The sequence below is a fragment of the Opisthocomus hoazin genome, chromosome 7 (genome assembly GCF_030867145.1).
Source record: "Opisthocomus hoazin isolate bOpiHoa1 chromosome 7, bOpiHoa1.hap1, whole genome shotgun sequence".
Lineage (NCBI taxonomy): Eukaryota > Metazoa > Chordata > Aves > Opisthocomiformes > Opisthocomidae > Opisthocomus > Opisthocomus hoazin.
Genome location: NC_134420.1, coordinates 48,437,532 through 48,449,941, shown reverse-complemented (window position 1 = coordinate 48,449,941; position 12,410 = coordinate 48,437,532). Strand labels below are relative to the sequence as shown.

The following is a 12,410-nucleotide window of genomic DNA, read 5'->3' as shown; positions in this document are numbered from 1 at the left end:
CAGCTGTTAGAAAGACAATTAAAAAAACTGTCAGTAATAGGAATAGAGGATGCAGGAAAGGCACCATATCTGAGGCAAACTTTGACTTTTTCTCCACTACAAGAGTCCCCTCTTAAGGTAGTCTCCAGACACATGACTAGGTTAGTCCTTCTAGTACCCTTCAGAGGAGCCAGCATCTACCTAGAAAGCCTCTAGTCTTACTTGGTCAACCTTTTCCTCAGTGTCTTCATCCTAGAAGGATCAGGAGGCAAAAAGAGAGAAAGAAATTAAAAGGGAGAACTATGGAAGCCTGCACAAAATAGCTTGAAGATTGACGTGAATGGCTGTCCCACAGCACATGCTTTGCAGCCTTATTCACTTGAACAAAGTACGAAGTTGATCCCACCGTTGTGAGATTTTATACCCAGTCATTTATGCATACACCAGCTATGATACTATAAAGCATGCCTGTTTGACTGCAATGGCAGGAAAGTCTGCTAGCAATCAGACCCTTGAAACACATACTACAAAAAAACCCAAAAAACTAAAAACAAGAGTGTGAGGAGAGAAGACTTAGTTCCTTCTCACTATAGCATGAGAAAACCCAAATTATTCAGGTGTGTAGGACGCTAGAAATATTTATATGGATAGGCTCTGCAGCCATGCCAGAGAGTTGAAACGATGTTGGACCAGTCATACTGGCAGTTATACACCATAGCAGGCTGCAGCCCTTCTGCCAGGAGCTACTGCTTCTCAAGCCAAGATCAGACCCTCCACTGGGAGCAGGAGCGGTAGCAGCTGGCATAAGATGGCCTAGCTGACAACAGTGTTAGCTTTAGTAGCTGAACTTTAGCTAACCCTATGGTATAAGGGAGTAGCTGAGTTATGGGGTAGATGAGTAACTCAAGGAAAGCAGCCTGTTAATCACTGTGAAAGTTGCAAACTGGTTGAGAACCTTCCTGATGAGCAGACTGCCAGCACCAGGAGTGGCGACAACCAGTTGTTAGGCACCAAACGCAAGAAGGAAGCAATTAAGAATCCAGTAATCTGTACGCAACCCTAGACATGACAGTGTTCAGAATTACTCAGGAAGAGAATCTAGGGTTCCCATGACGCTGCACCAGGAGTAGGCACTGGATGGCTGGAACCATTACAGTAACCCACCAGACTTTTCTTCTGGACTGCATCATCTCTCCAGTGGAACAGGGAAGCCATGTGATTAATAAATTATGGAAATATCTCTGATGAAAGTGGCTTGGTATCCGAGTCCACTTAGTGTCTGCACTGTCATCTGGCCTTACAGTCTTACCCTGACAGGAGCAGAGGAAGGCTACATGCAGGTTAGGGCAGTTGGGGTACAGAATTGTCCATATCAGTGAGCAGCAAAAATGAAATCACAGTCACCTAACTGGTAAAATCTGCTGGAAGTGTCTATCTGTCAGTCAGGGACCCGTTTGTTCCCACATCCGAGAGCAGAAAGGCTGCTGCGGGGCCCAACATGACCCAAGCTCCTCTGGATGTACAGAGCCCAAGTGGTACAGGACTTGCAGTAGCACAGAAGGAAATCCAGCTGGACAACACATGTTGGAAAAGTATTTAAATAATCACTTATTTGAGCAACCTTCCACGTGGATTTCACCCTCAGCAATTGATTTGCAGCTGTTTATTCACTTGGGTTAGATAACCAGAGTCCTATTCAAACTATGCCTAGATATCAGCCTAAAGAATCACTGCCAGGAGTGTTTGTAAGCTGGGTGGTGGAAGTCCAAACAGCTGCTCTGCAAAATTCACCTGTGGGAACATCCTTCCAATATGCAGTGGAGATGGTCGAAGCTTTTGCCTGTCTACATGAACCTGGCCCGAATAAGGTATTTTTTGCAGCACAGAAATATTCACTTTTTCACTTTTTAACTGTCACCCAAGGACCACAACCACGTAGGCAAGCTTACAAATATCAGGTAGGACAACAAGAGCAGAACATACTCTCAGAAGTGAAAGCACAGAGCCTTTCCACAGGCTTTGGTGAAACGTGGGGAAGAGAGCCAGCAGCAAACTTAGATGATTTTGGACAAACCCTAATATAAAGTGAAAGTGACCCCGTCGTACCTGTGTGGAGATATTCTCAACATAGCCTGGAAAATCCTCATCCTTTAGGCTGACATATTGCCTATTAAAGCAGTCTCCACTCAAAGAATCTACAAGTGTTGCCAGAGGGACACACAGAATATCACACTGAGACTGTAAGAGGCAGAAACCCAGGGAATTCTTGAACAAGGTCCCAAGGGAATCCCGTCACTGTAGGATGAAGAGAAAACAGACTGTGGAAGCAGGATAACATTAAAATATTTTTGCATACTAATTTCTTACAGAACAGCAAATAGTTCACTCTTGCTGAGAGGAGACACAGAAAAAGGAAAATTTTGCTGATATATTTCAAAAAAAGGGCTTTTCCACTCAGCTTCCCAAACCAGTCTCCTCAAGAGCTCCAAACCTGGCCAAACAGCTTCTTTTGGTGGATGTCATCAAGCCAGCATTCAGGCTGTTGGACGTAGTGATGCTAGAGCCAGGAAAAATGTTTGACTTTTACTCTATAAAAGTGTCCAGAAGTCCGGGTAGGATGGGACAGCAAAGACCTTCAATCCATCTCATTATACGGTCTGCCCCTCCTCCCATTATACAAATAACATGGCCAGCTTGAGTTTGTCCCATTTTGTCAGAAACTTGATAGCATCAAGATGAGTAAAAAGTAACACATCAAGCCAGAGGATGGGAAAGGCCTCCCAATGGAAAAATGGATACATTACCCCTCCAAAAATGAATGTTTGAAATGTGGAGCTCTGGCAGGCAGCAAGCAGATTTATCTCTAGGAATTCCCATTTACAGCATATTCCCCGGTGTGCCCAAGAAGCGCCTGCCGATTTGCCAAGGAGCTCTAAAGGCCAGGAAGACGCACAGCCATTGCTGCAGGAGGATGCTGACTGCACCAATTACAGCAAACAATCATGTTCCGTCTTGCCTCATGACATAACGCATAGCTGCAGCATTGTTAGTGCTTGTCCTTCTGCACAGGCAGGAATGCTCGGCACGTCAGATGGCAGACTGTGAGCTCTGTGACCCGTAGGGAGCCCCTGGAGGAGGCAGAGGTCTAAATTTGAAGCTAATGCAGATACTTCTACCCAGGAATGGGAGTTATCAAACAGAGATTTGGGCAGAGGAATTACAGATACACCACTACAGTTAAGGAACTTGCTGTGGGAGATACATACGCACAACAGGAGTTGAAAAGATACTAAGATATCATACTGTTTTCATAGAGCTTGGGGGAAGTATATTAGGCTATAAGGCACAAGAGATCACAGTTGTGCTCTAGGGAAGGAGGTTTTAACAACACATTTGTGAGAGAAGACACACAGTGGAGGATATGCACCATTGTTGGGAGTCTCTTTCGCAATACAGAGCCCAGGTCAAGGAGAGATCAGCAGTAATCCCGTAAGATCTATGCTCCAAGTCAGATGATTTGCCTATTGATTTCACAACAAAGATCTTTTTTAATTATGTTAAACAAGTTGTTCACCCATGGAAGTGAATTTCCTTGTAATAAGCCCAAATGTTGAAACACGGATAGACAGGTACTTTTGCTTCCTCCAAGCAAGCTGCTCTGACTGAAAAACACTTCCTGGGTGGTTCTGAGTGTCATTAAAAGACCAGAACAATAGGACAAATGGTATGTTCATACCAGAAATCTGAGCTGGGTGGAAACTGGGTGGATTGACATCGAATTAAAAAAAAAAAAAAAAAAGCCAGGGTGAAACTTAAACCAGTTTTAAAACCCCAAGGAACTACCGAGGACAGAATCACCATCCTGAATGTGAAACTGCGCATGAAGGTGTGAATATGGCAGAGGTTTAAGACAAAGCCCTTTGTCTTCAAAATCAGTAATAAGAATAAAATCTCCTATGCTGAAATAAACTACATGAGGCCTCCTCCACTACTGCCAGTTCCAGAAAAAAAGTACTGGTTTTTTTATTTTGCGTTTCTTTTGGGAAGGTTCCTTGAAAAGGTTTCAAGATGACCAGATGCCTGAATGAGACACCCATTGTAACAGCTGACCCCACCACTTGGAGGCAAGCCAAGGCCAAGCTTCCAGAAAAGTGAAAGGCGATTGCCAATCTAGGGTGAAGGGAAAAACAATATTAGTTCTATTAAATGCTCATTTTGGTATCAAATATGATCACGTATGAGGCCTCCAATTCTGGAGCAAAGGAAAAGGCTGAGGCTTATTTATAGTGGATTTTGTCTCTTCTCCAGTAGCTCCAAGGTTTTCAGTTAACAGCAACACTTAGCAACAAAGAACTGTCTGAAGGGAGACTATTGACAGAAACGTTTCTTCCTGGTGGTTAAGATCCAGTAATAACATATTTGAATCTTGTAAGGCGTGGAAGCCCTCACCCTTCTGCTGCTGAAAAGCTCGCTGCTTTCAAACAGAAGACTGTAACCATTTCTTAGTCCTCTCCAGGGGTGCCCAAGGACTGGAGCCTTTATGATCTCTCCATAGATATTAGAATGGCTACGATGTGAGATGCACCGAGTACAACTGCAGTAAATTTCCAGTCAGTCAGCTGGACCCCTACATCACGCCCTGGTCTATTCCTAACCAGGGCATCAGTCCACAAACGGGGATGGCCAGTTCCAGTACAAGAACAGCCTGACAGTGAGCCACCCTATCTCAAGGCTAACCAGCGATCACACCCACATAAACCACCAGCTGGTTTCTTTAAGACTTTCTTTACCTGCCAGGCCCATGGCTATTTCAATTTCTTATATTACGCCTTCTGCAAACTCCCTCCCAGAACCCCTCCTGAACTCCTACAGCATACCCGGGGAGGGGAGAATGCATAGGTGTGAGATGATTCTCCACTATGCCCATCAAGAGAAAAGAGCACACTTTCTCCAGAAATAAAAGCCTGTTCCATAGGGTGTTACCGCAAGCTAAGCCATAACAATATATTCTCAACAGCACTGCAGGGACTCCAAGGAAATACCTCCCACAAAACCATTTCAGCACAGACAGCTGGGACACAACTACTCGGTGTAATAGGAGAGTTTTGTCACAGCACAGAGGATCAAGGAGCAGCCGCTCCCAAGAAAGAAGCTCCCAGGGCTCTGACCACAGTAGCTTCAGGCACCGTTTGTGCCAGGGCGGTCAGCAGAGCAAAGCAGTTTTACAACTGAACGAAGCCAAGAATACAGCATGCTGGAGACCACTGCTGGCATTGCAAAAAAACAAGCATCATCTCATTTAAGCAAATATCACTGTCAATAAGATGGAAGTCTGATGACCCTTTCGTCCATCTGAAGGTATCAGGGAGCAAAATCTGTACATCACTTCTTGATAGGTGCTTCTTCCAGCAGGAGCTGCCTGTGGAGAAGCCATGGTAACATCAGAGAGAGCAAACTTCCAAGTGAAATTTGAGCATTCTGCAGAGCTAAGCAAGTGAATCGAAAGGGTTCCGATATCATCTTTCCGGGTATTTGAGGATGTTGCCTCACTCTCCTGTGAAAGAGGGGTTCCAGACCATCTTCTGCCTTTTGAAGGTGTACTGACAGAACACGCTCTGAGCAAAAGTTTTTCCCCAAAGCCCAGTGGGCACTGAGTTTGTCTGTTACTACCCACAAGACAAAGTCTCAGACACTGCAAAGTTGGCTCCTAGCATGACCTCTGCAGCCTGCGCAGGGAGGAAAGGACAAAGACTGTCACTACACAGACTTGACACTGACCATCTCAGATACTGTACTCTGGCTCCAGCAAAAGCAAAGTGCAGAAGGCATCCGCTTACCTGTACTCTGTCTTGCTACCACAGGCGGTGGCGAAACTGGTCACAAAATGGCATGCCTGCTCACATTTTAATTCCCGCGGAAGAGACGCATGTGCAGGAGGGAGAGGCCCCAAGTCCTGTCTGACACTACTCTCAATGCCTCATGTGAGGGGCCGTAGCCCCAGGCACGACCCTGTGTGAAAACGTGGCGTCACGCAGAGGGCAACAGAAGGAAAGGGGACAGGGCAGTCACAGGGGTCCCAACTCAGGCGGACAAACTTCGAAGGACAGAGCACGCCACGTGGGAAAGACTCTCGGAAGCAGCGAAGACTCCTCCGCTGGGGACCGCAGCAGGACCACAGGCAGGCTCTCCTGCCAGGACACCCACCTCTCCCGGAGAAGCAGACGGGGCATTCTTCCTGCTGAGGTTTTCATCTGGGAAGAGGTCCTGGCGGGTGCGGCGGCCCATCTTTAGCACCTGCAGCGCAGGAGGGAAAGCAAAGGAGCAGAGGGCACGGGGTTACCGACACGGGCTGCTTCAGGACAGGGGGAGAAACGCCACGGGAGGCGCAGGCACTACCGGCTGCAGGCGCTGGCCTGCCGCCGCCCCCCGCCGTCCCTCCATCCCCCAGCGGACGGGCGGCACCGCTTCCCGCCGCCGAGCCCAGCCCCGAGGCTCCCCCAGCTCGGCTAAAGACCCCGCGCCTCTGCTCTGAGGGGCCGGGCCCCGGCCCTGAGGCGGCCGTTAACGGTCACCTGGCGCCGCGTGTGGCAGCGCGGTCTCCCCCTCACCCCGGGCCCGCTCACCCCGGCGGCGCCCCCCCGCCGCGGCGCCTCCGCTCGCTCCGGCGCGGCCTCCATCCGCCGCCGCCGCCGCCGGTGCTTCCGGCAGACAGCCCGCCCCCGCGGCCCCGGCAACGGCTGCGCCGCTGCCCCCAGCCGCCGCTGAGCGCCCGGCCCCGGCCCCCGCCGGGCAGCCCCGCTCGCAGCGGCCGGCGCAGCGGGCCGCACGCCTCGTCAAGCCGGGTGTTCTGCCAAGCAGCCGGCAGGAGCGCAGCGCTGGGTAGACCTGGTAGCCGTAGAGACATCAGCCCCGTTAGCAGTCTGGAAAGCTTGGCCTGAGTAATGGTGACAGCGGTGCCACAGTTTCTCAGCACGATACGTCGTGTAAGTACTCTTCTATCAGTTTTTAATTTCACGTACAGTGAAACAGGGCAGGTTAATAACAGCCTGCCACTCCATCCTCTCCAACTCCTTACTGTAAACGCTCTTTTAAGTTCCCACTATGGCAGACAGTCCCAGCCTTGTAGGTCTGTCTCCTCGCAGAGGGTTTTGCCAAGTGTCCGGATCGCTCCTGGCACTCTCCCCAGTTCCCTTTAGCTCTCTAACACTGCTTTCCAGACCGGGCTGCCAGTCCCCAGAGCGCTCGGCGGAGGCAGCTCCAGGGATCAAGTGTAAGCACAGCGATCGTCACAGACATGCTTCTCAAGCGTAAGCGGTGCGGAGATTACCACCGAGCTACATAAAACGACCCCTGGTCCCTTTCTTGGCTGGACAGATGTACACATAAATCATGAACAGATCTGGGCTGAGCTCCCCATGTTGAATAAACATTCAGTTCTCCAGTGCTTTGTCTGTTTGCCTGTATTTTTCTAGTATCTCTGACATTCCTCACAATCTTCACCGATCCTTATTAGCCTGAATAATTGTCACCCATTTATTCTGCTGCTACAGTCAAGGACTGTACTACATCGCAAACTACACTGTTAACGCTTTGCCATGATGAAAACTGACTGTGTAACCCTAAAGTTTTAAGCCTTCTGGGAGTACCTTTTACTAAAGGCACCAGATCTCACTCCCTACCTGCTTAGCTTTAGTAGAAGCGCATGGCCTGGCTGAAGAACTTTAAGAAGTCTAAATAAATAGCATCACATAATTCTCCCCTTTTTTCCATGCCTTACTGACATTTTCAAGTAGTTGTGCTGTGACTGTGATGATCTAAGGATTAAGTGAAATAAGATTTGTGGGCAGAGGTAATAACTTTTTATTAGACCAGCTGATATAGCTGGAAAAAAATATACAAGAAGCGTTTCTGTGCCTGAAAGCTTGTCTGTTTTTTCCAGCTATATCAATTGATCTAATAAAAGATACTATCTCCCTTTACAAACCTTGACATGTTCAAGGTTCAGTAAGTGAGACGTGATTTTCCTTTTTTGAAGCCAGGCTGATCAGGCTGTATTAAATCCAGATACTTTGTTCTTCTCTTTTAATTATGGATTCAAGTGTTCATGAGGTAGAGTGGGCAGCTTTCACCTAGCCCCACACCTCCCCGCCAGCACTGTGGGAATATGACCCGGCACTTTCCGCTTCCCATCCGCTCCTCCGAAGAGCCACCGCGGCAATGCAGCCACGCAGGTACCAGGAGGCGGAGGGGTCTGCAGCCCCCAGGCTGCAGTAGCTACTGCAGGATGTCTGAGTACAAGCGTACACTTACAGCTGACCTTCTTGATCAGGAAAAGAGCATCCTAGGAGGAGCGTGAGAGTGTCCAGAGCAACATCTGCTAAAGCAGGAGGGCATCCCTGGGGCGGGGATCCTTGGGTAGGCGTGCATTGCCAGCCGTACAGGGTGCCACCTGGGGTGGACAGATCACGAAGCAGCAGGACGTGTGGGCTCACTCCTCTAGAACTGACACACCCCCACCCCAAGCCCCTCCTCACAATTCCCCCAGGTCCCCATCCCAGAGACCGCCCCACTAGCACATCCCAGCTCCCCCCATGACCTGTGGGGCTGCGTGCTGCCCACCCCGGCGGCAGGAGTCTCCGGCCGGTTGAAGGAGGGTGCAGTCCACGGGCGGGAGAGAAAACATTGAAGCACTTGGGGAATGGAGCCTTGCCTTGGAACTTTGACTGCTGACTTCAGGGATGCTTGATGAGAAGAGCAGACGTGCAGAAAGAATGAAACCTGAAATCTGCCCTGCCTGGAGTCTCTCTGGACTCCTCCATTCGTCGGAATGGGGTCTGCCCCCCACCCTGACACATTTTTGCCCGCGTAGGGAGAGCAATGGGGGAGGAAGAGTTTCCATCCATTGTTTCATGTTGTGGCTGAAATGGATCTTGCTTGCTTTAAACGTTGGGGCCACCTTTTCTGAACAGCTTAATTCTCCCCTGCCCCACTGGTGGTGCTGCAGGCAGTGTTCGATCCTGGCCCTAGAGCAGCCCCACTCCGCTGAGGAGGCCGTTAACAGGACAAACGTCTGGAGCTGCTGTGGCTGTCTAAAGCCGTTTTCTGTGCTTGCTCCCTGCCCAGTTCAGGCCCATGGTGCCAGGGTTTCTCCTTGCCAGTGCACGGTTTCAGGTGTGTTCTCAGCTCTCAGCCTGCCTTACTTGTTCAGTTTCGTCCTCGCTGCTGCCATCCGCTCTCATCTGAACAGCCAGCAGGAACTGCACGAGCACTCCTTTCACAGACAAGTTCTCACACCTGAGCATGGCCTCTCTCCACCTGGTTTCAACCCAAACCCGATCACATAGAACAGGACTGACAGAGCCTCCCACTAGTGCTGTCTGCTGTTGATTACTCCTCGACTGCACCTATGAATAGAGCTTGTGTCTGGTCCTCCTTCTATCCAATGCAAAGCTGGGAGAGTCTGGGAAAACAATCCCACTTGAGCTCTCCCACATGCTTCTTGCCCTAGACCACCTTTCGGGGGAGGGCACACGCACGTAGTTACAGCCACAGCTACGACGGAAAGCCCACACGGTAGCACTGCTGCGGGAGAGAACAACGACCCCCTTCTTCAGAGCGGCCAAAGGTTTTGTTAAGCGGCTCTCTGGCAGCAGCAGGATTTACGGGATGCAGAGCCGTTCCAGTAGCAACCAGTGACATCGTGCTGCGCCTCTCTTCCTCCCCCAGTCCTCACGTCAGGCGGACAGCCAGACTCCCGGTTTCGACATGGGCTGATTCATTGAAAACCTCAAGCTTCCACTGGGAAGCGAAGCGCTCGGCAAAGGCTGCTTCCGTAGCCTGCTCCACGGGAGTGGCACGCTGGCAGCTCCAAGCACCTCAGTTTAATTTTTCTGCATTTTTTTTCCTGCGCACGTGCCAGAAGTATTTACCCCATCTCTAAGGGTTTCTGGAGGAGAGAAACAACCGCAAATATCCTGTTATTTGTGCGGGCTCCAGGACAAAATCTCCTAACGATTGCAAAGCTTCAGACAAGAGGTTCCTCCCTCTGGAAGGTGGAAGGGGCGTGGATAGGCAGAAAAGGCCCACGCATTTGCCTTGATCTCCACGAGAACAGGCGCTGTCTGCGTTACATCGGCCCCGGCTCAGGCTGTCGAACCCCCAGCAGGGTTACAGCATATCACAGAATGTTCAGGGCTGGAAGGGACCTCTGTGGGTCATCTAGTCCAATTCCCCGGCCAAAGCAGGGTCACCTACAGCAGGCTGCACAGGGCTGCGTCCAGGCGGGTCTTGAATATCTGCAGAGAAGGAGACTCCACAACCTCCCTGGGCAGCCTGTGCCAGTGCTCCGTCACCCTCAGAGTGAAAAAGTTCTTCCTCATGTTCAGACGGAACTTCCTCTACTTCAGTTTGTGCCCTGTTGCTCCTTGTCCTGTCGCTGGGCACCACAAGTGTGCCAAGTGTGAAATATTTCCTTCGATGCTCACACGCTCAGTAGCCCCGTCGGGCTCTCCCTCAGCCCCGCTGGACTCCAGCATGTCCAAGACACACAACCTGGGAGCGATCGCTGCTCGCAGCCACCAGTGGCGGTTCCAGCGGTCGTCAGACCATGGAGCTTCCCCACCTCTTCTCAACCCAGAGAGAGCAGCTCCCAGGGCAGAGAGCGAGTGGCCCAGTACTGGAACCGGCACCACACCGACACCGTACTTCTCTGCTGTTGTTTCTAAGCGGTAAGTTCCTGCTGTCAACCGGCAACAGAACACTCTGCTCGCCGCCATTAACGACACAACCTCACATTTTGTACCGGTGCATTTCATCCCATTTCCACCATCTCAGCCATCAAAAATCGCCTGCCCCCCTCCCGCCTCTAGGCCAGCCTGGTCCTCCCCTGTATCGACAATGCCTCCCAGCCTCGGACAAGCAGCCAATTTCATTAGGAGATCCATTTTGGCATGCCAAGATCATTAACGAAAACTGGGCCTGGGACCAGCCGCTGCAGAACTCCTCTAGTAATCTTTTATAACTCCTGTCCGCATCTCCATCTTAACTAATAACTCACCACGCGGCACGGCAGCAAATGGATTACTGGGGTCCGAAGCAATCAGTTCCACCGCATTTAGCATGACCTCCAACCCAACGCCGGGTAGAGGAGGTCGCAGAGTGGAAACGCATCCAGAACTCATTCCAGAAGCGCCTGGGGAGCTCTAGAAACCTCTATCCCAACCTACATAAAAATATTCCATGGACGGTTAACGACACAGCGCTCAGACTTTGCACCTCACTCCAAGCGGCAATTCGCCTGCCATCATCTCGGAGCCACTAGGTCTGGTTACATCTGTGCTCCACCGAGGAACCCAAATTCCTCTTCCCAAGCAACGAGCGGGTGAACTGCGACCCGCCCGCCGTTCGCTCTCCTCAGAGCTGCAGGGAACAGGCCGACGAGGCTCCATCCTCTCGAACACGCAGGCGAGGGAGGGCTCCCTGCCACCGTGCCCGGTGCTTCCAGCCGCGGACCCGCAGCGGGACGGCGGAGGGAGCCGGGTGCCCGCTATTGGGGCAGAGGAGCCCGCATGGGCCTGGGTCGTGGAGCCAAACCTCGGCCGGGGTCGGCGTTCTGCCTCCGCAGGCAGCCCTGGCCCCTCGGAGGGCGGCGAGTGCCCGGAGCAGACCCTTCCCCTCGGCCAGGGCTGCCCTGGCCGCTGCCTCCTCCACGCTCCAGCGGCCACCAGCCCCCGGGGCCGCCGGGCTTCGCCCCGACCGCCCGCCACCTCCCCCAGGCCCCGGGGCCTCGCGGGGCCCGCAACGCCGCCGCCCCTCCCTCGGACAGAAACCGCACCGGGAAACGGTTCGGAGAATTTTTAGCCGCTCTTAATGCGATTTCGCGGCTGGGGAAACGGGAGGGGCCTCCGCGCGCCGCCCGCCATCGCGCGCAGGACCACCGCGAAACGGCCCGGCCGCCGCCGCCGCCGCCCCGCGCCCGCCGCTGCCCGCGCGCCGCCAGCATGGGGCGCCCGCGCGCCGCCGCCGCGCCGGTGCGGCGGCCACGTCGGAAGGCGCGTGCGGGGCCGCCCCGCCGCGGAGGGGCCTGGCCGCGGGGCGCGAGGGGCCCGGCGCCGCCGGCCGCGCGGGGGGCGGCGGGGCCCGGCGGGGGGAGGGGGCGCGCGGGCGGCGGCGCGGCTGCTGAAGCCATTAGCGCGGTGCTGCGGGGCGAAGGCCGGGCTTGGAGCTCCCTCCCCCGCCCGAGCCCCGTCCCGGGGACGTCATGGGAGGGAGGTATAAAATTTCAGCGGCGGGGCTGAGCGAGAGGCAGTGTGCGCGGGAGGGGCGGCGCGGCGCGGGGCGGCCGGGGCGCTGGGCGGTGCGGTGCGGAGCCCGCGGGGGGCAGCGGTCGGCCCGGCGGTGCCGCTCCCGGCCGGGCGCGGCCGCCGGGTGTC

General features: G+C 52.9%; 1 protein-coding gene across 4 annotated transcripts in view; it reads right to left on the bottom strand.

Moving 5' to 3' along the window:
* IFT43 (intraflagellar transport 43) overlaps positions 1-6,934 on the bottom strand; it is a 47,680-nt gene extending 40,746 nt beyond the window's left edge. The window contains exons 1-2 of one of the 4 annotated variants that reach the window (XM_075427277.1): positions 6,865-6,934; positions 6,184-6,273 (exon numbers count right to left, since the gene is read on the bottom strand). In XM_075427277.1, the coding sequence (XP_075283392.1) occupies positions 6,184-6,264 (81 nt within the window). In that variant the 5' untranslated portion in view covers positions 6,265-6,273; positions 6,865-6,934. Of the gene's footprint in view, positions 1-6,183; positions 6,274-6,551; positions 6,670-6,864 lie in introns of those variants that run through there. The other 3 variants (XM_075427274.1, XM_075427276.1, XM_075427275.1) reach the window with 3 other exon arrangements.
* Positions 6,935-12,410: the final 5,476 nt, after the last annotated feature.